Raw genomic sequence first — 23,536 nt, 5'->3', positions numbered from 1 at the left:
ACTAATTGATACAGAACCAGCAAATATCTACATAGTTTACATCCATAGGGACTGATTGATCTGTTTGAATATTTTAATATCATTAAACAAGTGAAGTTTAGCATTTTGCAGTTTTCTGACGGTTTTGTTTCAGTTCCTCTCAGAACTTTACGTCCGCTCAACGTTACATTCATGCTTTGATTTTAATGATTTGTTTGAACTGAAATTCAAACATGCAGCTCCAGTGTCTTTTTTTTTTAATAACTAGTGTATTATCTCTAATCCATGCAGAATTAGAATTATTCATACACTAGTACTGGGGTTAACATCTTTATCAGTTTGTTTCCGTCCTAGAGGGTCGGTTTGGATCAGATGGAGTGAAAAATGGTTCAAATGCTTCATTAAAATCCCAACTCTATGCTAACCTTCATGGCTGTGATGCAGCACGTACACATCAGGTTGGAAATGCAGCTAGTTTGTGTCATGATGACCTTCTAACACTGGAAGCTTCTCAATTCAAACCTTTTCTCTAGTTTTTCATTTTATTTTGCACCTTTATTAGTTCAGTCGCTCCATGGTGTCTCGGTCCATCCTCTCCATCTTATCCAAAGGAAATATTTTCATGTTTTAAACTTGTTGCTGTTTCATTTAACAGCTGACTGAAAAAAAAGCTTTAGTGGAACCAGGCCACTGCCTCTGACTGTAAATAAAACGTTTATTAAAAACATGAAGAAACTTCTCCTGGTTTATGAGAACAAAACAGCTTTTATGTGTATTTTATTGATTGTTGATTATTTCACCACTTTACTGTTATATATGTAAGACAAATAAAACTATATTTTATACATCCATAAAGAGAATCTGTTACTTTCTTTTAATTTCTAGAAACATTTTGGTAAAAAAAAACAAAAAAAAAACACGCATATTTACGTGACATAAAATTTATTTTAAGTAAGATATTTCTCATAATGCAGTGTTTACCAAGATAAACATTCAACCAAACGTTTAAATATACTGTATGAATGTCTGTGAGACATGAAGTTTACATACACAATGATTACTGTCTCTTTAAAGAATGAGGGAGAGCTCAAACTTCACTATTGTCCTTTATATTGTTGAGGAGTCATATTCCAGATTACATAGAAAATCACAAACATTCAACATTCAGGTCTGGATTCTGTAGAACCCGGCTCAGGATGAAAGAAGAGGGAGACACATATTTCCAGAAATGATTTCTCACAACTGCAATAATTTGGACTTTTTGTTCTTCACGCTGAAAACCTCAGAGCTGCTGTTTGATTACTGAGATCTTCATCGGTAAGAGTTTTACTTCAGCAGTGTTGAAGTATGGAAACACCTTGTCAGTGAAGGTGTGTGTGAAGGTGTGTATGTGTGTGTTAGTATCCAGGTCAGAAAACGACAGCTTTCCTCCGTCCCAGTCCAGATTCACTCTGATCCTCTGGATCTTCTTCTGGACTGAGAGAAACGTTGGAGGAGCTGGTGGAGAAAATGCTTCGTATTCACCATCAATAAACAACATAACCAACAACCCAGACTCTAAAAGTCCCTTCCTCTGGACAAGCTCTGCTAACACACCAAGCATCCATCCTTCACTGTCTCCAACATCAACATCCCAGCTGTGGTTACCTGAGTTAAAACTCTCAGAGCTCAGGACCGACCACTCGACCTCAAACCTCTCTGGATTATCAGGAAGCTGCTGTTCCTCTCCTGGAGTCAAAGTGGTCAGATCTTCAGACAGGTGGAGTCCTGGATGAGCCGTGTTTGGGTCCAGAACCAGAGGAGTGTAAGTCACCATGTCATTCATGTTGCTCCAGATGTTGAAGGCCAGGTTGCCCAGATGTTTGGCCTGGTCTATCAGAGCTCCTGAGGGCAGCTGTGGATCCTCCAGCAGGGGGCAGCGCTGGACTCTTTCCACTGCAGCCTTGTAGTTGTGCAGGAATGAGACGTCTGCAGCTCTCAGCTCCTCCTCTGTGGCTCTGACTGTGTTTGAAAGAGCTGCTATCTCTCTGCTCAGAGCCTCCATCTTCTCCTTCATCATCCCTCTCTTCTGCTCCTCTTCCTCCCTCAGTGCAGCCAGCCTGGCCTCCTCTTCCTCTGCTAGAAACTGATGAAGCTTCTTAAACTGCTCAACAATCTGCCTCCCTGTGTGTCGGGCCTGGACCTTCATGTGTTCTGCTGTCTGATCAAACTTCTCTTTAACTTCCTTTCTGAGCTCCAGTTTCTTCTTTAAAAACTCCAGAGATATTTTCAGATTCTCTCTGTGATCCTGAGCAGCTTCCCGGATTGGTCTGAATCTGTGGTGGATGTGTTTTTCTGAATCTCTACAGATTGAGCACAGCAGTTCTTGATGGTCCAGACAGAAGAGTTTGAGTTTCTTTGAGTGCAGACTGCAGAGACCCTCTGAAAGTCTCTGATTTTTCTGCTGTAAGAAAGTCTCACAGAGGTTCCTTAGAACCAGACTTATGGGCGGATTAGCCTTTGGAGATTTCCTCTTACAAACTGGACACTCTCTTGCTGGTTTCTCTCTCCACCAGCTCTTCAGACACTCCTTACATAAGCTGTGGCTACATGACAGAACAACAGGATCCTTAAAGACTTTTATACAGACTGGACAGCAGAGATCCTCTGAAAGTCTCTGATCGCTCTGCTGTAAGAAAGTCTCACACAGGTTCTTCAGAACCAGATTTAAAGGCGGATCAGCCTTAGAAGATTTCCTCTTACAAACTGGACACTCTCTTGATGGTTTCTCTCTCCACCAGTTCTTCAGACATTCCTTACAGAAGCTGTGGCTACATGACAGAACAAGCGGATCCTTAAAGACTTCCTGGCAGACTGGACAGCAGAGATCCTCCTCTAACATGGAAGCCATGTTGTCTCTGAGTGAAGCTGAAAACACAGAAAGTCCAGTCAGTCACGGCTCCCTCCCTCCTCTACTAACTTCCCTGAGTGTTCTTGGTCCAACTCACCTTCAGTGTGAGCAGCTTGAAGCAGCAGAGTTGGGGGTTTCCACTTTTCTCTCCTGCAGCTGGATTCACTCAGAGGAAGCTGCTAGTTTGGTCTGAAGGTGAATCTGATCGTCTGGGAGTCTCTCTGCAGGAAACAACGATCGCAAACTGTTTCCTGCTTTAGTTCAGCTCCAACTGAGGTGTGTTTCATCCCAAAGTTCAGAATTAAACCTGCTCTAAAGCTCACATTTTTACTTTTCTCTCCAGAGATCTGAACATACCTTGTAAAAAAAGACAGTAGAAACAATTCCCACCCAGCTTGCTGTTTCAGTTCAGGCAGTAGATGTTGGGGGCGGAGCTTCCTGCTTCACCCAAAACAAACGGTTTTCATTCTAAAGTGAGTCTGTCAGAAACATTAATCTCTGCACATTTTAGGGGGAAAAAATTAATAATGAACGATAAACTGTCCTAAATGCTGCATCTGTTTTACTCTGAAGAAAATCAGGAAATGTAGCTGAGTTAATTTTATTTATTTGTTTATTTTTCATTTTTCTTATGAAAACACCTTACCCTAACCCTAACCCAAAACACCTTTTTGTTGAATTGACATGTCTGTTATCGCCTTTGCATTGCAGCAGGGGTATTTCTGTTTTATACTGCTTTTATTTTTGGTTCCTAAATATTGTTCTGGCCGGACGGCTATTAGTGTTGCCAAAACAAGGTTCTGTGACGCAGCCAGGCAGAAGCAAGCACACCTCGCTGCAGCAAACAGAAAGGGGCGGGGACGGACCACTGTCAGTCTCATACCTTATTTGGAAATGGGACCATTGCAGTCCGGAAGTGAAGGGGGCGCTATTTCCTATATTATCCGCGGTCTCCCGTTTTTATTTTTTATGTTTTTAAATCTGTGATATATCTTCATTTTTAGGAAGGCGTTTCACTCTCAGTATGTTTTTGAACTTCGCTCTTTTATTTACTTCAGCGCAGCTTACACTTTTTTATACCCCTCCAGGGGGTCTTTTGTGGGCTCTAGTGTCCCTTATATGACAGGAAACGGGGAAGGAGAGGGGGGGGGAAGACATGCGGCAAATATCGTCGGGAGTCGAACTCGCGACGGCCGCGTCGAGGACTCAAGGCCTCCAAATACGGGTCGCGCTAACCGCTACGCCACCAGCTTACAGTTTTTAACAAATTCCGTAGCTTTCTGTGTCGTTCTAAATCTGCACCTTAGTTGTATCTTTTCGGGCCTGCTACTGCCTCTAGTGGCGTGGGGGTGGTAACACAACTAATATAATTACATTACTAAATCAGAATACCACAAATTCTTTATTATTAATTCTGGCATTACTGGAACCGTAAAAGTTAAAGTCCCTCACATAACAGCATCCCTTTTCATTTCCTTTAGGAAGTAGAGCTAATTAAATGACATAAACAAAACCTGAAAGTGGTTCCAGTTTCACTCGATGGCCAACCTGTTGAAACTGTGGTAAATTTTAAATACCTTGGGTCATTCCTGGACAGTCAGCTCAATTTTGCTGAAAACACTGTCTATATTTTTAAGAAATGTTTTCAGAGACTCTATCTTTTAAGAAGACCCAGTGATCTTGGGGTTACCTAATTAGAGGTTGCGTAAATCTCTAGTTGTTAAAACTTTTTAACATTTTTAAAACATGTTAAAAATGTTTTGACATTTTTAAAATGTTAAAACTTATCATCTCAAGTTTTAACTGTTGAGTGTTTTATCTTTTCAGCTGGTTTGGTCACATGACCTGCAGACTAACAAACAATCTTTTAAGAAAACTTTCAATGGCAGGTAAAATAGTTGGTAATAGTTTGAGCTCATGAAGGCGTTATTGTGTTCCTCTGGTAACTATAGAACATCTATTAGAAGAGGTTTATTGACAGTGCAATAATTCTTCTTAGCCAAACTAAATGATAACATTTACCTATAGCATGCTAAGTGTTTTGCTCTATTCACAAATGGTTGATGTTGTGATTCTATGAATGAGTTTTATTTTATCATTTTAGAGTTGAAGAAAAATTTCCGCCTTGGAAGACTAAATAGTTTAACCATATTTTTTCCTATATATAAGACTCTACCAACAAAAAGTCTCAGAATAATATACATGGCACAATAAAAATAAAAATGTGAATTATTGCTTGTATCTGTTTAACAACCCTGGTTATTCATCTGTGAGCAACATATTATTTGACAGAAGTATTCTAGAAACAAAATGGTTGTGAAAAAGGTCTTGAAGATAAGCTGGGGCTAGGCCATGTAAAGCTTTAAAAACCAGTAAAAAATTTTTAAAATCAATCCGATAAGAAACTGGCAATACTGGTGTTATGTGCTCTCGATACCGGGTTCCAAGTCTAGCTGCAGCATTTTGAATCATTTGGAGATGCTGTAAAACAATTGGTCCATATTTTTGTATAATGAGTTGCAATAGTCTAAACGTGTAGTGATGAAGGCATGGATAAGTTTCTCAAAGTCTTTGAGACAAAAGCTAGATATAACCTTTGCTAGAAGGCGCAGATGAAAAAAAAGTTTGATTTCATGACAGCTCACCTGCTTATCCAATTTAAGACAACAATCAGAAATGACACCAAGATTCTTAACGGAAGATTGATAAAAGGAGCCAAGGGAACCAATAATTTTATCAGGTTGACTGATAAGGCCAAACAAAATAACTTTATTTTGATTTAAGTGAAGAGAATTGTGGTTCATCCATTGGCTAACTTCTGTTAAGCAATCTGTTACAGACTGTAGGGAATCATCCTTATGTAGTTTCTTGAGTGACATGTACCGTATTTTCCGCACTATAAGGCGCACCGCATTATAAGGCGCATAGAATAGACGCTACAGTAGAGGCTGGGGTTACGTTGTGCATCCATTAGATGGAGCTGCGCTACAGGGAATGTCAACAAAACAGTCAGATAGGTCAGTCAAACTTTATTAATAAATTACAAACCAGCGTTCTGACAACTCTGTTCATTCCCAAAATGAATAAACAGCTGTTTTATTATTTTCCCCGAGGTAAAGTAAGTGACGTGGTATTTTTGTGACACGGTTTATCTTTTAACAACAGCAAGGTATAACACATAGTGGACGGGAACTTTTCCTCGATTCAATAAACACGTAAAAAACAGTCTGATACTGTTACGGTAAATCAAACGTTAGTGCAATCACAATATATATCCACTTCCGCACCTTTGATTCGTTCATGTTAAATTATCTCGCTGCTGCTCTATTCCCGTGTTCTACTGCGTCACTGATCGCCTTGAGCTTAAACTCTGCGTCGTAAGCGTGTCTCTTAATAGGAGCCATTTTGGGGTCTTTACACAAAACCCAGCGTGCACCGCGCGCTTCTTCTTCTACGGGGGAAAATGAAGTCGGCGGCTGCTTGCCGTAGTTGCGAGACCTGTTGTGGCTCAATATTGGTCCATATATAAGGCGCACCGGATTATAAGGTTTTTAGGTGCGCCTTATAGTGCGTAAATTACGGTATATTTGCACATCATCAGCAAAGCAGTGAAAAGAGATATTGATTTTCTTATGCAAACAAAAATTAAATTTAAAAAAGGGCCTAAAATTGAACCTTGAGGTACTCCATAATCCACACTGAATCAGAACCAAAGTTTTCTTGTTTCAGTTTAGAATAACCAAAATAATTTATATTTGCTAAATGATAATGAAAGAATCTGTAAGATATTTACATGAAAGTCTTCAAGCCCAGAAGTTTACATACAGAATGATTACTGTCTCTGTAAAGAGTGAGGGAGAGCTCAAACTTCACTATTGTCCTTTATATTGTGGAGGAGTCATATTTCAGATTTAACAGAAAATCACAAACATTCAACATTCAGGTCTGGATCCTGCAGAACTCATGATGAGAAAAGAGGGAGACACAAATTTCCAGAAATAATTTCTAACAACTTCCTCTGAGCGGTTACCATCTCAGTGGGCCGAGGACACAACCCTGAGGAGTCTCAGTGTTCAATCGGACAGATAAAGATGCCCAGTTGGTCAAGACGTCCAACATCCAGTTATAGAGTCAAGAACCAGAACATCAGACCAGTTTTAATCTGATCAATAAGGTTTCATTTGGACTTTTGTTCTTCATGCTGAGAACCTCAGAGCTGCTGTTGTATCACTGAGATCTTCATCGGTAAGAGTTTTATTTTATTCCAAGTGCTGAAATATGGAAACATCTCGTCAGTGAAGGTGTGCCTGAAAGTGTGTATGTGTGTGTTAGTATCCAGGTCAAAGAACGACAGCTTTCCTCCGTCCCAGTCCAGATTCACTCTGATCCTCTGGAGTTTCTTCTGGACTGAGAGAAATGTGGAAGGAGCTGGTGGAAACTCTGCTTTATATTTACCTTCATAAAACCATATAGCCAGCCATCCAGACTGTATGATTCCCTTTCTCTGGACAGATTCTGGTATCACACCAAGTCTCCAGTATTCACTGTCTCCAACATCAACATCCCAGCTGTGGTTCCCTGAGTTAAAACCCTCATAGCTCAGGACAGAACACCAGGTACCAAACCTCTCTGGATTATCAGGAAGCTGCTGTTCGTCTCCTACAGTCAAAGTGGTCAGATCTCCAGACAGGTGGAGTCCTGGATGAGCCGTGTTTGGGTCCAGAACCAGAGGAGTGTAGGTCACCATGTTCTTCATGTTGCTCCAGATGTTGAAGGCCAGGTTGCCCAGATGTTTGGCCTGGTCTATCAGAGCTCCTGAGGGCAGCTGTGGATCCTCCAGCAGGGGGCAGCGCTGGACTCTTTCCACTGCAGCCTTGTAGTTGTGCAGGAATGAGACGTCTTCAGCTCTCAGCTCCTCCTCTGTGGCTCTGACTGTGTCTGAAAGAGCTGCTATCTCTCTGCTCAGAGCCTCCATCTTCTCCTTCATCATCCCTCTCTTCTGCTCCTCTTCCTCCCTCAGTGCAGCCAGCCTGGCCTCCTCTTCCTCTGCTAGAAACTGATGAAGCTTCTTAAACTGCTCAACAATCTGCCTCTCTGTGTGTCGGGCCTGGACCTTCAGGTGTTCTGTTGTCCAATAAAACTTCTTTTTAACTTTCTTCTTCAGCTCCAAGTTCTTCTTTAAAGGTTCCAGAGTTTCCTGAAGTTTCTTCTTGTGTTGCTGAGCAGCTTCATCGATGGGTCTGAATCTGTGGTTGGTGTGTTTTTCTGAATCTCTGCAGATGGAGCAAATTGGTTTTAGATGGTTCAGACAGAAGAGTTTGAGTTTCTTTGAGTGCAGACTGCAGAGATCCTCTGAAGCTCTCTGATCTCTTTGCTGTATGAAAGTCTCACACAGGTTCTTCAGAGCCAAGTTTATAGGTGGTTCCGCCTTTGAATATTTCCTCTTACATACTGGACACTGTCTTGATGGTTTCTCTCTCCACCAATTCTTCAGACATTCCTTACAGAAGCTGTGGCTACATGACAGAACAACCGGATCCTTAAAGACTTCCTGACAGACTGGACAGCAGAGATCCTCCTCTAACATGGAAGCCATTTTGTCTCTGAGTGAAGCTGAAAATACAGAAAGTCCAGTCAGTCACGGCTCCCCTCCCTCCTCTACTAACTTCCCTGAGTGTTCTTGGTCCAACTCACCTTCAGTGTGAGCAGCTTGAAGCAGCAGAGTTGGGGGTTTCCACTTTTCTCTCCTGCAGCTGGATTCACTCAGGAAGCTGCTAGTTTGGTCTGAAGGTGAATCTGATCGCCTGGGAGTCTCTCTGCAGGAAACAACGATCACAAACTGTTTCCTGCTTTAGTTCAGCTCCAACTGAGGTGTGTTTCATTCCAAAGTCCAGAATTCAACCTTTGGGCTGCTATAAAACTCTCTAATTAACAAGTTTTACTTTTCTCTGAGCAGATCAGAACAGAACCTGTAATAGAGAAGCTGTTCTCAACCTGTTTCCTTCTTCAGTTAAGGTGTAAAAGATGGGGGCGCAACTTACACCTGTCAAACCTGCAGCTTCACACTCATCTGACATGTTTTTTATTTCAAAGTTAGTCTGTCAGAAACATTCATTCTTTGTTCAGATCAGCAGAACCCAGATGATTACTGTGTTTACAGTAAACAAAATTAAAATGAGAGAATGAGGAAAGTGTGAAGGAGACGTTGGCAACTAAATTTAAATTAAAGATCTTGAAGAACATAAATATTCTAAGGCATTGATTTTAAACATAATGGTGAAATAAAAATGAAACAGAAAAGTGAAGTTTATTTGTATGTTAAATTTCAGCAACTAGCCAGTTCAAAGTTCATTTCATGATAAGAACATAACATAATAAGCAATTACAAGCAACAATAGATTTCTAAAAATGGACATAAAAAAACCCATCAAGACTAATCATTGTCAAATATACATCAAATAAATTAATCAATGTTAAAGTTATCATTAATCAGTGACAAATCTAAAAAGGTGGGATTTTAGCCTTAATTAAAAGAAACTCAGTGTTTTGGCTATTTTGCAGTTTTCTGGAAGTTTATTCCAGATTTGTGGAGCATTAAAAGCTGACTGCTGTTTCTCCATGTTTGGTTCTGGTGATGCAGATTAGACCAAAACCAGAAGACCTGAGAGGTCTGGTAGACTGATACAACAGCAGCAGATCTTTTTCTTTTTATGAGTTTAGGGATTTGTTGGCTTTAGCCACCTAGATTGACAGGAAAGTGATGTGACATAGGGGGAAGACAAAAGGCAAAGGTCAAGAGGCAGAGATTTGAACCCGTGACGCCGCTTTCAGGACTGGGGCCATGCATTACACATTCTACCTCTTGCACAGCCACTGCATCTCAACAGCAAGTCTTTCATGTATTATGTTGCTAAGCCATTTAATGATTTAATGGCTAATTTATTAGATTTATAAACTAATAAAAGTTTAACAAGAATCCAAGCAGCAGCTTTCTGAGTTGGCTACAGGTCACTCATTTTCTGTAAATAGACAAGAATAAACATATTTTTGTGTTTTATTTTGGTATGTAAATAGAAAAAAGATGATGGGAATTGTAAATATATTTTATGTCAACTTAAGAGCAAGTAGGTCTCTCTGCTGTAAGAAAGTCTCACACAGGTTCTTCAGAACCAGATTTAAAGGCGGATCAGCCTTAGAAGATCTCCTCTTACAAACTGGACACTCTCTTGATGGTTTCTCTCTCCACCGGTTCTTCAGACATTCCTTACAGAAGCTGTGGCTACATGACAGAACAACCGGATTTTTAAAGACTTCCTGACAGACTGGACAGCAGAGATCCTCCTCTAACATGTTACCATTTTGTCTCTGAGTGAAGCTGAAAACACAGAATAAATATGAGTTTAAGGCTGCCGTGTTCACACTGCAGCGTGACGTGACACAATTCCAATTTTTTTTTTTTTTTTTTTTTTGCCTTAATGCAATCTGTATCTGATCTATTCATGACAGTCTGAATAACACAGGTCGGATTTTTTTTTAATGTGACCCGGGCCACTTGGATGTCCGATACGAATCCGATTCAAATGTGACTTAACGTCCAGGTCGCAATCATCCGACCTGAACGTCACTGATATGCGCAAGCAGGAAGAAAAACAACAACCATGACAGACTATAATGAGAATTAAGTTGTTGATATGCTGGTTCCGGTCGGGCAACAACTTCAAAAGTGTGAGCTATGCTCCACCGTTAGCGTCCATGTTTACTTCTGCAAACACTGAGCACTTCTTTTTATGGCGGTTGGCAAAACACTGAGAATGCTGACACTATTGCGGCCTCTACCGCGCATGCGGGACACTTGCCCGTTCACATTGGAGGACACACACAGGTCGCATATATTTGGAAGTGTGAACTGCCACGACAAAAAAAAATTTAAAAAGTCCGATTTGACAAAAAAATTGGAATTGGGCCACTCCGGGTTGCAGTGTGAACGTAGCTTAAGACTAATAATTTATTGCTATTTGAGGAGTACAGTATATGAGAAATATGTTATAATGGGAGTGAGTCAATGGGACCAAGATTATTGTACGTATATTATGCTAATCTTCTATTTACTACAGAAGGCCACAAAGGTAAGTAGAGCTAATTAGGTGACATAATCAATACCTTTATACATTATAAATAATATCTATATATCTCTATCAATTATAGCGACCCTACCGGTGTCCTGGGTCTTCCCCTCCTCCCGGTGGGACGTGCCCGGTACTCCTCACCAGGGAGGCGTCCAGGAGGCATCCTGACCAGATGCCCGAGCCTCAACTGGCTCCTCTCGATGTGAAGGAGCAGCGGCTCTACTCTGAGTCCCTCCCAGATGACTGAGCTTCTCACCCTATCTCTAAGGGAGAGCCCAGCCACCCTACGGAGAAAACCCATTTCGGCCGCTTGTATCCGCGATCTCGTTCTTTCAGTCATGACCCAAAGCTCATGACCATAGATGAGGGTGGGAACGTAGATCGACCGGTAAATCGAAAACAACAACGTCGGGGGAAATAAAAAGAGTTGACGTGAATATATTAATAGCAGAGAAGTAAACAAACAACAGGAAAACGGATTTTAAGAGACACTCCATACGGCTTTAAACGTTAGCTGAAAATTAGCATGCAATTGCTGTTATTGTTTTTTTCATTCCGTCCGCAACAAATAACTTGTCATATTTACCTCTGACTCGGTCTCTGATGAACTGGATGGAGTTTAGTGCCTTTCCTAGAGGCACAGGCAAAGTTTCCTCACAATTTTCAGGATTCATTATGACGAAATGAGATTAGCAACACAACTTCCGTTTCCAAGGCAACACAACCGGAAGGTGATTATCCTGGTGCGAGGACACTTCCTGTTTTTGTGAGTCAAAACTTAAGACATAAACTTAAGTGTTGATGACTGTCAGTCGTGAAATTTAGCTTGAACAGGCTCATTAGATGGCTATCACACGTTCTGAAGTATTTTATGTCTTTAAAAAGTACAATGAGTTTAATAGCACCCCCTAGTGATCACAAACCAAAGTACGTCACTACGTCTGTTCCTTTTTTGTTGTTGTACCACTTCATCCTAAATAAGACTTAGTTCAAAATTAATTTCATTTGTTAAAATTAATCTATTCATGTTCACAGTTCAGCACCGAAGCATTTTTAAGTGACAGTTCCAACATTAATTTTCGTTGACCTCTGGAAACATTTTTATTCATTTCTTCACAACGACAGCAGCACAAATGGAAAATTTATGCTGCACAAACGTTTGACACCAATTTTGTTTGTTCCGAACCAGTCAGAGTTGTCTAGAACCTGTGACGGTTCAGGTGTACCAGAACCACCTGATCATTAAAAACCAAACAACTGACTATAAATCACACAGTTTAATATGTATAAAAACAGGAAGGGCAACAGACTACGAGGACTTGAAGGTTTTCTATACAAGACGAATCCTAGAGAGACAGGAGGACATGTGGATCTCTGGTGCTTCCCGGTTCTGGTCGGAGATCCGAGTCCAGAAAATTTCCTGTGAGGCTGATCTCAGATCTGCTCAGCAGAAATTCATTCAGTCTGTTAACAACATGAAGCTTGAGTCCATTTGTCTGAGACGGAGATGATCGGCGCTCCTCGCCATCAGTCCATCCCCCCGATGTTGTGCTGCTTGAACACCTGAGAGACCAGACTCCCTGCAGGAATACAGAGGACAGTCAGAGGGCGGTCAGAGGTCAAAGATGCCGAACCGAAGACGCTGCAACAGAAATCTGTTTAAAAATCTCATTTAGTGAATTTCAGTCAGAAATGGTCAAACAGGAAGACCCTGGTCCTACATCAGAAACCCGGGCCTGCAGAGGCGATTCTTAATAAACACGTGAAGCTGCAGCGTTCAGGTCCAACATTAATACCAACATGACAGACATCTGGGACACAGCAGCCAGAACCCGAGCAGAACCACAGCAGGTCACACAGAAAGCCCGCGGAGCGAGGCGGGAGAGGGAGCAGGAGGGTCAAAGGTCAAGCAGGAAGTTCATTTGGACCAATCAGCTCGCCTGCAGGAAAACCACCGAGCAGAACCCGACTAAAACCCATTTGGATCAGAGGCTGCAGCAGCTTTCGCCTATTCTCAGTCAGTAGGGCTGGACGATATGGCTGAAAAACCTATCACAATACAAGCATTTCATATCAGTCCATATTGATAATTATTGATTAGTTTTTAGTTTTAATATCTGAAATTCTGGTAAACCAGTAGCATGACGTTTCCTGTTTTATCCACAGTTTTCAATTCATGTCTTTTATTTTTAACTAGTTATAAGGATATGTCAACTAGAGCTGCAGTTGAAGAACATTTTCAAATTCCTCGAGCAAAAACCATTTTTTTTAAATGCACCTTTACTTACAGAGCAATGAAACAGTGGAACTCCAATTAAAGCTGAACAGCAGTTTTTAAAAAGAAGCTCAAAAGCTTTTTAGGAGTTACATACTTATAGTTGTAGTGGCTAATTAATGTATATTTTATGTATTTATCAACTTTTTGTATGATCAGTAATACATTTTTTATTGATATGCATGTTAAATCTGTCATCCATCATATATATCTGAATGATTTCCATGTGTCTAAGTGTTTTAATGGTGGAACCCAGGAAGAGTAGCTCATAAACAATGAGGCAAAGAGGCGGGACATTAAACTCAGCAGCTCGTTGCTAGGTAACCAAGGAATGAGTGAGTAGCTAGGCAACCAAAGAGTGAGAGCGTTGATTCCACTAACCCTAGCTTGGCTAGCAGTGAGATGTTGAGTATCCACAGCTTAACCCCAGCCTACATCTCCCAGAATGCTGTGCGGTTCTGGATCAGAGTTCAGTTAATATTCTATCAAATCGCGTGTCTATCGGGATATATATCGTTATTGATTTATTGTCCAGCCCTATCAGTCAGATATTGGAGCAGATCTTCAAGTTTACAGGCGAATCAGGTGTAGAGCAGCAGGCAGCTGGGTGGTTCAAGGTGAGGGGCGGGGACTAAAAGCGGCACACAGAGGGGTTGGGAACAGGCCGGGTTTGTTAAGCAGGTCAGCCACACTCAGCAGCAGCAGCAGCAGGTGGGGGTGGGGGGTTGGGCTTACCTGGCGCCAGGGCCCCCTCTGCCCTGACCTTCAGCCCTCCTTCTCCTCCTCCTCCTCCTCCCCCCAGGCCAGAGCTGCTCAGGGCCTCGGGCCCCATGGGGAACGGGGGCCGCTCGCCCTTGTAGGGCTTCGGCCTGAAGGAGAAGTCTTTGTCTTTACCTTTGGAGCCTTTGGGCCGACCTGCTGTCTTCTTCTTGGACTTGCTGTCCCCCTTCACACCCAGCAGGGGGTGCACTTCTGAGGAAACAAAAGAAAGGTCGGACCTTCAGGACGCTGGGGGAACTTTAAGAGAGACATCCTGGATTCTTGGATAAGAACAGATTAAAATGATCAATAATAGGCCTGTCACAATAACACATTTTGTTGTTCCAGAAGTTACCGAGATAAACAATATTGTTGTTTTGAGACCATTTTCAAGTAATACAATGGTAATAACATAATGATGCATGTTTACCATCTCAACAAACCTGTCACAATAAATGAATTAATCACATGATGAATTTAAAAAAACTCAATCATTTCCATTTGATTTATTGTTCTTTTTTCTGTCTTTCCACCACAAACTGGATGAAATGAGCCAATTTTTTGAAGAACAATTATGTTTACAGATACTTCATAATTTATTGATCTGTGATAATGTGTTCTTGCATTATTATGCATTTATCATTATATCACTTGAAAATGGTCTCAAAACAACAATATCATTTATCTCAATAACTTCTGGGACAATTTATCATCCAGCAAAATGTGTTATTGTGACACATTTAGTCTCAAAGGTAAATCAACTTTAAATTCTAGTAAACATTTAAAACTGGAATAGGAAGACATTTTAAATATCCAAAATAAATAAAACGAATTCTAAAGTCTCTAAACAAAATTGTATTTGAAAAATAGAGCTAGTGGAGACCAAAGCACCAGACTGAAGATTTTTTCTACCAAACACTGGATGATGAGCGAGAGAAAAAAGATAAATCATACAAATGAAAATTACTGAACTCATTTTAATTTATATTGCTGTTAACTGATTTATTGCTTAATAAATAAGTCCAGGAAATGTTAATTTAACAAACAGAAACCCATTTATCCTCCTCAGCGGAACCAGAACCCGGTGTAGTTGCCCTTCGTACCGTCGCTGGGCACCCCCTGCAGTTCAATGGTGGTAGTGCGGGCCTTCTTCTTGGCCGGGCCCCCTTCAGACGACGGTTGCCTCTGTTTCTTGTCGCCGCCGCCTGGCAGCGCGTCCTCAGGGGCGCCGGGCGGCACCGAGGTATCTGGCGGTGGCCCAAATGGGTTCTCCTCTGGATCCTCGACCTCAGGGGCGATGGGCAGGTACAGCAGGGCCTTGTTGTCCTCCAGTTCCTCGTCACTGCACAAACAAACATAGAGACTCAAAAACTGCTTCAAGCTGGAGAAGGTTTACCGGCTCCGATGTGAGCAGAGGAGGTTTGAAAGTTAGGAGTAAAGATTCACCCGATGAAAACCCATTAACAGGTCATAAACAGAACATAAAAACACTAATTATAAAGATATTTCATCATCAAAGTGTGGGGCGAAGCTGCTCCTTGAATTTTACGCACCAAAACCCATCTGATCCTCACTTTAGAACCACAAAATCTCTAAAAAAAAAACCATAAATCAAGTGTTTTATTTTTAAAAGAAAAATAGTGATAATATTTGTGTGTCGTCAACATTCAATCAATCAATCAATAAAGTTTATTTGTACAGCACATTTCAGCATCAAAGCAGTTCAAAGTGCTTTACATCATAAAAATACAAAGTCATAGGAGACACAGTCAGTAATAGAAACATAACATTTTGTCTGGTGGTCGTACTACACCAGAATGATTATCAATGTTTCAAAAGCAAATCTAAACAGCTGAGTTTTAAGACGAGATTAAAAGGAACTCAGTGTTTCAGCTGTTTTGCAGTTTTCAGGAAGTTTGTTCCAGATTTGTGGTATATAGAAGCTGAATGCTGCACCTGGTTACACTTGTCTTTGGTTCATAATAGTTGGAAGACTGATCAATAAATCTGATGTGAATTTATCTGATGATTTTGACGTCATTTGATAATGTTCATTTCTTGTTTCATAATTGGGAATGGCATTATGTTTTTCATGGCATAAAGCACTTTGAACCTTGCAGCTGAAATGTGATATGCTAATTAATTTAATTAAAATTAAAGATGTGCACATTCTTAAAAACAAACAACTGACTATAAATCACAATGACAGAAGGACGACAGACTATGAAGGTAAAAAAAACATAAAATTTCTAAAGAAAAATGTAAATTACGTTTTTGTTTTGAAAGAAAAATGGTGATAATATTTGTGTCATCAACTTTGAACTCCAAAATAGTTGGTTCTTTCTGGTGGAGATCAGATCTGGCACCATTAGAGCTTCACGTAAACTTTAGTAGGATTTCATGGGATTGACAAACTTAAAATGAGAGAAAATTATTTATGCACTATTTTTGCTTTTATGCTATTTTTTATAAATGAAAATCTGAGACATTTTCTTAGCTTTTAGTGTGTAGGGGACTGAAAAGAAATGCATGCCACACTTTTCAGAGTCCTGTTAAGCCCCCTCATGTATCTGAGAGGAATCGGATTCATCCGGCTGGTTTACCTGCTGCAGAAAGCAACGATAGGATCCACCGTGGTCACGTCCACCTCCTCATCCTCAGCAGCATCTGCGCCTGAAACAGGAAACCAAGGTCAGCTCCAAGGTCACCTCTGAGCCGCAAGGAGACAAACGGGAAACCAAATCCAGACCAAAAATACGAGCGGCTTTAGAACCCAGAGCTCAATAGTACCAGCGACCCAATAGTTACCCATCTGCTCCGGTTCGCTTTTGTCTTCATCCTCGATGTCAAACTCAGACTCCCGCTCCTCATACTCGACGTTCTCATCCAGCTCTTTGAAGTCTGGAGCGAAAGCGCTCCAGTTTTCCTACACAAAAACACACAGACACACACACATGCACCAACAGAGAGATAGAGAGAGAGAGACAGAAACAGGATGTGGTTTGATTGTGTCAGACTGAAAATCAGGTGGAAACTCAACTACGGCAAGCTGTCGACTGATCTAATTGCAGCTGACGTCTGTCGTACCACTTGGTTCTGGGCCCAGATGGACACCACTCCACTGGAGATGGAGGCAATGATGGGTCGAACAGGATGCCACTGGAGGGCAGCAGAGACAGGATTAAACCATTCGGAGCAACACGGAGCAGAAAGCGGCGGCTTATTGTTCTCACCGCCACGTCCAGCAGCAGCTCCCCTCGGGTGCCGTGCAGGATCTTCACCAGGTTCCCGATGCTCTTCTCCCAGATGTAGAGGGCGTGCTGCCGGGCCGAGCCGGCCACGATGTACTCGCCATCGCCGGAGAAGCAGCAGCGCTTCCACGGAGTCCTGGAGAGGAAATAGTCGTTTTAGGAGTACACACCCTGATGGCAGCCGAGTTAAGAGCGGCGCCACGTACCTGTTGACCAGATCCTGCAGCTTCTGCATGGGTTCTGGCTCGCCGTCCCGGCCGCAGGTGAGGATCTCTCTGCCATCGTACACCCTGATGATTCTGTCGGCTGTGTTTATCAGGAAGCAGCTGCAGGAGGAGAACACAGTGGAGACGGGGACTTTTAACGACCGCATCATTTAGAGCGTTTAATACTCAGAATGTGACAATAGAGCCAAAACAGAACCAGACAGACTGGATCAAGAGCCCCTCTGGACCTCACCTGCCCTTTCGAGCGAATTCTATGGACTTGATGGCGGTGGTGTTACTGGTGCCGGTCGTAACTCTGAAGGACGCCACCAGCTCCTGAGTGTTGGTGTTTAACACCAGAATCTGGAACCAGACAGATCATAGTGACGTCTCTGTCTCAGACTGACCCTCCGTCCATCCAGAACCAACTCTTTAGTAATCCAACCCAACTATTTTCCACAGAACCCTTAACTGACCCAATTTACCAACTCAACCCTTTACCCACTAAACTCTATACCCACCCTTAACGACCTGACCCTTTAATGACCCAACACTTTACCAACCTTTCCTTTGGCGTTGCCAGTGTAAATATATTCCCCCCGCCGGTCGAACGCCGCCACCACGTTCAAGTCCGAGTCATCGTCCACAGGCAGCACCACGTGCTTTGAGTCTGATAACGTCAGCAGCACCGGTGCTGATTTCATGGGACAAACCAGCACCTTGTCTCTGAAACACACACAGCGTTTGGTCAGAACCATGAAGGTTCTGTCCTGCTGGGTAGAGATAGATGATGAGACGCTCACATGTCTCTGGGATGGTACTGCAGCTTGAGGATGGGGGACGGGAAGCGGAACCTCTGGTCGCAGTCTCCAGTCAGGACGTCCCACTGAGAGACGATGTTGTCTGTCGAGGCGCTCACCAGCTTGTGTCCGTCTCGACTCCAACTGGACCCAACAAAAATACAACACCCACATGAGACTTCAGCACAAAATCCATCTACATAAGACGCAGCAGATCCTGTCTCCATTTCCACAGATCAGACCAGATTTACTTCATATTGTCATACAACGTTTTCATTGTGACGGAAACCTGCAGCCTGAACGGCCGTGCCTCACCACAGGGAGCAGACGGGGTGAATGTGTGCGCTGATGATCTTAGCGATTCCCCGAGTGAGGAAGTCCCAGATGACGATGCGGCCGTCGTTGCAGCCCACGGCCAGCAGGGTGCCCCAGCGGTTGAAGGTGCAGGTGAGCGCCATGCTGATGCAGTCCAGGGTGCCATCTGCCTCCTGAACACAGAAACCCAAAGTTATCACAGCTGATGGAGCCAACAACGCTCTACTAACCAACTACAGGAGACAAATATTAACCAAGATGATTCCCAACTCCTCATTAAGCTGCTGGAGGATTAAAACATGGTGGCTTACCTCTGGGTAGTTCTGCCCGAACGATTCTACAGAAATAAAAAATAAAAAAAACAGGTTAAATGTTAAAGTCATCAAAACAGCAACATATACAAAAACAGTATGAGGAGATCTGAGACACGTCACTAGGCCTGTCACAATAGCAAATTTTGCTGAGCGATTAATTGTCTCAAAAATTATTGCGATAAACGATAATATTGTTTGAAGACCTTTTTACACTGATTTAATGGAAATGACATAATAATCCATGCGATTTCCTGCCAAAGATAGATACACTTTATTTTCAAAAGAACACTAAACACTGGAACTGATAAACAAAATAAACAAAACAACCAAAAACGAAAATAAAATGGTCTCCATTAACAAAAAACGCACTTGAAAAAAAACCCTAAACAACATAAAGTAAAAGTGGAAATAAATACTGCATTCAACCAAAAGAGTGCAGATTATGAAGTCTGTATATTATGTTGCCCTTCAGTAATAATTAGATTTAAATAGAGAAGATGGGCACATCAACTACCTGATGCAATAGTTCACACTACATGATTTTTTGCTCCTATTTTTCCCTTTACAACAATCTTAAAACGTTGGTCTTTCTAAGATTGTGTGGTGTGTTACGGTAGATCGTTGTTGCCCCTCCGATCTAAATCAGGGGATTTCCTCACTGGGCGCTTTAACGCAGCCTATTGAATGTGACAGGCAGCCAATCAGAAAGCGCTGATTCTCCTCGGCGCTTTCTGAGGGGAAATTACAGAGGGGAATCCCAAACAGCTGACGCGGCGCAACCCGAAGTCCAGCGGACATTGGAGATGATATGTGGAAACAACATTAATGTTTATTCAACATGCAAAGAATATAGAAATGACAAGAGGAGGAGTTGGAGCGAAATTGTTACAGCAGTTGATAAACCCGGTAAGTTTTCAGCTGTTCTTCGTTAACGTGACGTAAATAGGTTATAGTGATTTTCATTCAGTCAGGACTTTACGCTGACACTAGCCACATGCATTGCAGGTAGATTGTAGTAAAGCATTGATTAATGCCTGGTTTTAAAATTAGTTCACTGGACTTGTAGCCATTATTTTGTGCCCATTGTTGGACACCACTCGGCAGGAACGACCCGATCGAACCGTTATACCTAGGATTTCTGTCGGCTAATGTGTGATCTGTCAGGTTTTGAAAATGAGCCGACAATGGGCTGGCAGCTTTAAGATCGTGTCATGTGCGCTGGGCTTTACACTAAGGAAATGAGGAAGGGAGGGTCAGTGGAGAGCACCGGAGTTGAGCCATTTTTCATTCAGTGTCATTAACAGAAAGAGAAAAAGGACGGAAGAGACGATAATGCCGATAATTGAAATGACGTCGATAGTTTTAATTTATCGTACGATTAATCGATTTATCGTTTATCGCGACAGGCCTACACGTCACAAACTGAAACATTCAGTGGAAAATATAATGTAAAAAGAAGGAATAAGAGTTTTAAACACCTGTCTTATCAAACTTTTATCAGAGCATTTCAGTGATGCTTTAACATATAAGAAATACAATTTTTACTGGTTTCTGTGTGAAATTACTCAGCAAAGGTCCCCAAATGTCGTCCCAAATATTCTGTTCATTATTTGGAAACTTTGTAGATTCTACAGCTTTCATTTCATGTACAAGATTTAATCACATGTGAGTAAAAACTACAATATCAACATGACATTGGCTGGACTACCTTGACAGGAATCTGGAAACTGACCTGACAAACTGCTTAGTTACGACCTTCCACAGACCACACAGACATCTCTGTTATCCAAACTTTACGATGATGGTTAACTTTTAAAATTTAGACAACAATTATATACTGGAATATACTGTACCTAACCGTTGTAACACTGACGCAATATTTTTTTAGTGAAGGGAAAAACTTGTGGATGCTTTTATTTTTAATAGATTATTGTAATGGTATTTTACTGATGCCTGAGTCCTAACCAACACATAGAAGATGGATCATATCTCAGCATAAACTCTCCAGTTATACAAAAAAATTAAGTTAATAGCAGAGCTGCATAGAGCAGTCAAAAACTGTGCTAAAGTATGAATACCACTACTTCATTGTGTTTATACTCAAGTTTGAAAAGTGTTTGGGTATTAGCTACTGATTGTGACGACTGATTTAATATTTTAAAATGACACCAGAAAGACATAAATACAAAGTTTTGTGCAAATTCTGGTGTATTTGAAACGAAGATAAAATAAACATGAAAATAAACTAATTATAAAATAAGTTCTAGAAGAAAGAAAACTTCTTCACGTCTGTTTTTCTATATTAAACTTGTGAAATTAATGCCTCCAGTGGGTTGTAGCTTATTGATCTCCAAATGTATCAACAGGCTCAGCAGATAGAAAACGACATTAAGCAACAAAGCTGGTGTAGTAACAAGAGGTCTCACTTTAACATAAATTCTACTGCTACTCAACAAGCTTTTTCTTTATTCGGTGAGTTTAACCGTAGTGGGTGGCGTATTCAAAGATTTTACTCAAGAGTACCTCACAATAATATAATGTAATAATTTTAAAAAGTACGGTGAAGTAAAACGACTCCTAAACATTTATTCCAAAAGTTACTAAACTAAATATAAATAGTTACTACCCACCTCTGCTTGTTAGTCTAGTCTGTTTAATCGTTTAATTTTACAGTTTCTTTTCCGCGTTATTTTCAATCAATCTATTTTCGTTTAATATACGTTTTATTCGATATTATCTTCTTCCCATAGAAAAACCTGGAATCACTTTGCTTGACTGGTGGTAAACAAATACCCTCCCTTTGCCTCATTTCATAATAAATAAAGTGTTTTTGCTCCATTTACTTTGGTGTTTCCACGGTAACAAACCCGCCCTGAGTAACCAAACGTTAAAGCTGTAGATAGTTTGATTACTTTACATCAGCTGGCAGCATATGGCCTCACTATTTCCAGGCGTCATTAGATTTAATATAACCGAAAAATGTATGGATGCTAAATGTAGCTATCTGACCGTTTTTGCCTGTATTAAAATGAAAAATATTCATTTGTAAGTATTCATCAGTTTGTTTCTAATTTATCCGTGCAGCGTAGTTGCAGTTGTTAACGTAAGTTAACAACTTCAATTGTTTTTATTTGTACTGTGACCAGAATCTTAGCTGTTAGCATCCTCGGCTAACAGAGGAAGATAACCACAACAAGACCGAAGCGCTGCAGAAAAACTGAGCCGTAGAAACAAAAAGATGCTTCTTCGTATATTTACCGAGCAGCTCGAGATTCATCGCTGGTTGTCCAAGGATCCAAAGTCCCCTAAAGCCCGATTTCACGGAATAGTTTAGTCAATTCTATTCGTTTCTGTTAACATTTGTTGCCCTGAGAGCGGCGCCACTGAGGACCCCAACCAGAGCTACCGAAGAAGCGCCTGAACTAAAAGATACTGTAGCTGCCTGGATGATTCTGATTCAGAAATAGTTTGGGCTAAAATGTTAAAATTGTAACGGATAAATTACATAGATGAACACACCCGTCATATTTAAAACAAAATGACAAAAAATTGATTTTCATAGATGAGTTTAATTAAATGAATAAACAAATAAATGAAATAAAGAAAAAAATACTTAATTTAAAAAGCAGTCAATCTTGTAATAAATCTTGTAATATAGCTTCTGACTGAAGACCTGGTTACTGCATAACAGTTTCATGATTTTCATGGCAAATAACAGCTCAGTATTTGGGCAGTAACATTTCCTGGATGACACCATCAGTTGGTAGCAGTTCTGCTGATCCATCTCCTTTGCATTTTCTGCTTTTCTTTAAATCTCTGTCTGGCTGTATGGTAAGAAAGATGTTGGAGTGGGGGATTTGATCATTGTCCATTATGATGGGTGGAAGAGATGGTCTGAGCTTCCTTCTTCTCTCCTTTTTAGCTCTTCTGGGATTTGGGGTCAGAGTTCAGGTTCTCTTTGAGCTTTTCAAATGGTAATCACCTGATCCCAGTTGTAAAAACAATACCTTGTTGACATAGTTACGCACCATAAAAACTGTACGATAGTAAGACATTAAGATCAAACATTTTTCCAACTGGACACCCTCCAGAACCAGAGACAATATTCCAAACAACACAAAAAATGATGAACTAAAGTCTAGAGAGAGAAGAAATCAGAGCTAACAGTATTGTTGGCACTGGATCAATCATCTATAGTCCATCATTCTCCAGAGAGGAAAACATCTAATCGGCTACCAAGGAGTCGACGTCCAGCAGATTCAGAGTGTGAAGATCCGAGAAACAACCAGAAATCCCAGAGCTGCACCTCATGTTAATTCAAGATATCCAGAACAGAAGAGGAATCTAGATTAAATGTCATTTAGTTTATTTAGAAATTTAGATTTAGGAATTTAGCAACTTCCTTAATCCTAAAAATCTCATTTTTAAAATGTATCTTTGATTAAAGTTATTTTAAGTCAGAATAAAAAGGGAGATATCTACAATTTTGCCTTGTGCTTTGGATAAAATGTATAATCAGATTTTATTATTTTTCAAACGAATCAGAATGGATAAAATACATGGTGATATTTTATTATTTTTCAAACGATAAATCCTGAATATAAACATTTTTTTAAAATAT

At 40.9% G+C, this 23,536-nt stretch overlaps 3 protein-coding genes across 4 annotated transcripts; all 3 read right to left on the bottom strand.

Annotated features, from left to right (window-relative positions):
* Window positions 1-71: 71 nt before the first annotated feature.
* Window positions 72-3,440, bottom strand: LOC102231649 (nuclear factor 7, ovary-like). Its single transcript, XM_023325713.1, has 2 exons — window positions 2,967-3,440; window positions 72-2,886 (listed from the first exon to the last, which is right to left on the bottom strand). The coding sequence occupies exon 2, from the start codon at window positions 2,867-2,869 to the stop codon at window positions 1,262-1,264; it is 1,608 nt and encodes a 535-aa protein (XP_023181481.1). The 5' UTR covers window positions 2,870-2,886; window positions 2,967-3,440; the 3' UTR covers window positions 72-1,261.
* A 2,925-nt stretch (window positions 3,441-6,365) lies between these two features.
* On the bottom strand, window positions 6,366-8,700 carry LOC102231128 (nuclear factor 7, ovary-like). The gene is made up of 2 exons (XM_023324631.1): window positions 8,564-8,700; window positions 6,366-8,482 (listed from the first exon to the last, which is right to left on the bottom strand). Exon 2 carries the CDS (start codon window positions 8,463-8,465, stop codon window positions 7,080-7,082), a length of 1,386 nt encoding a protein of 461 aa, XP_023180399.1. The 5' UTR covers window positions 8,466-8,482; window positions 8,564-8,700; the 3' UTR covers window positions 6,366-7,079.
* A 3,557-nt stretch (window positions 8,701-12,257) lies between these two features.
* Window positions 12,258-22,317, bottom strand: rbbp5 (RB binding protein 5, histone lysine methyltransferase complex subunit). Of its 2 annotated transcripts, none has more exons than XM_014475127.2 (14): window positions 22,174-22,317; window positions 18,913-18,938; window positions 18,602-18,774; window positions 18,290-18,430; window positions 18,050-18,212; window positions 17,740-17,849; window positions 17,487-17,606; window positions 17,263-17,416; window positions 17,117-17,188; window positions 16,838-16,955; window positions 16,633-16,702; window positions 15,133-15,371; window positions 14,006-14,242; window positions 12,258-12,575 (listed from the first exon to the last, which is right to left on the bottom strand). In XM_014475127.2, the coding sequence occupies exons 1-14, from the start codon at window positions 22,190-22,192 to the stop codon at window positions 12,523-12,525; spliced, it is 1,695 nt and encodes a 564-aa protein (XP_014330613.1). In that variant the 5' UTR covers window positions 22,193-22,317; the 3' UTR covers window positions 12,258-12,522. The 2 variants fall into 2 exon arrangements, with proteins under 2 accessions (XP_014330613.1, XP_005815581.1); XM_005815524.2 differs by having other exon boundaries at window positions 14,165-14,242.
* Between the last annotated feature and the right edge of the window lie 1,219 nt (window positions 22,318-23,536).

Source organism: Xiphophorus maculatus, chromosome 20 (assembly GCF_002775205.1).
Source record: "Xiphophorus maculatus strain JP 163 A chromosome 20, X_maculatus-5.0-male, whole genome shotgun sequence".
NCBI classification, from domain to species: Eukaryota; Metazoa; Chordata; class Actinopteri; order Cyprinodontiformes; family Poeciliidae; genus Xiphophorus; species Xiphophorus maculatus.
The sequence above is the reverse complement of the archived record's forward strand: the minus strand, read 5'-3'. Positions and strand labels throughout refer to the sequence as shown.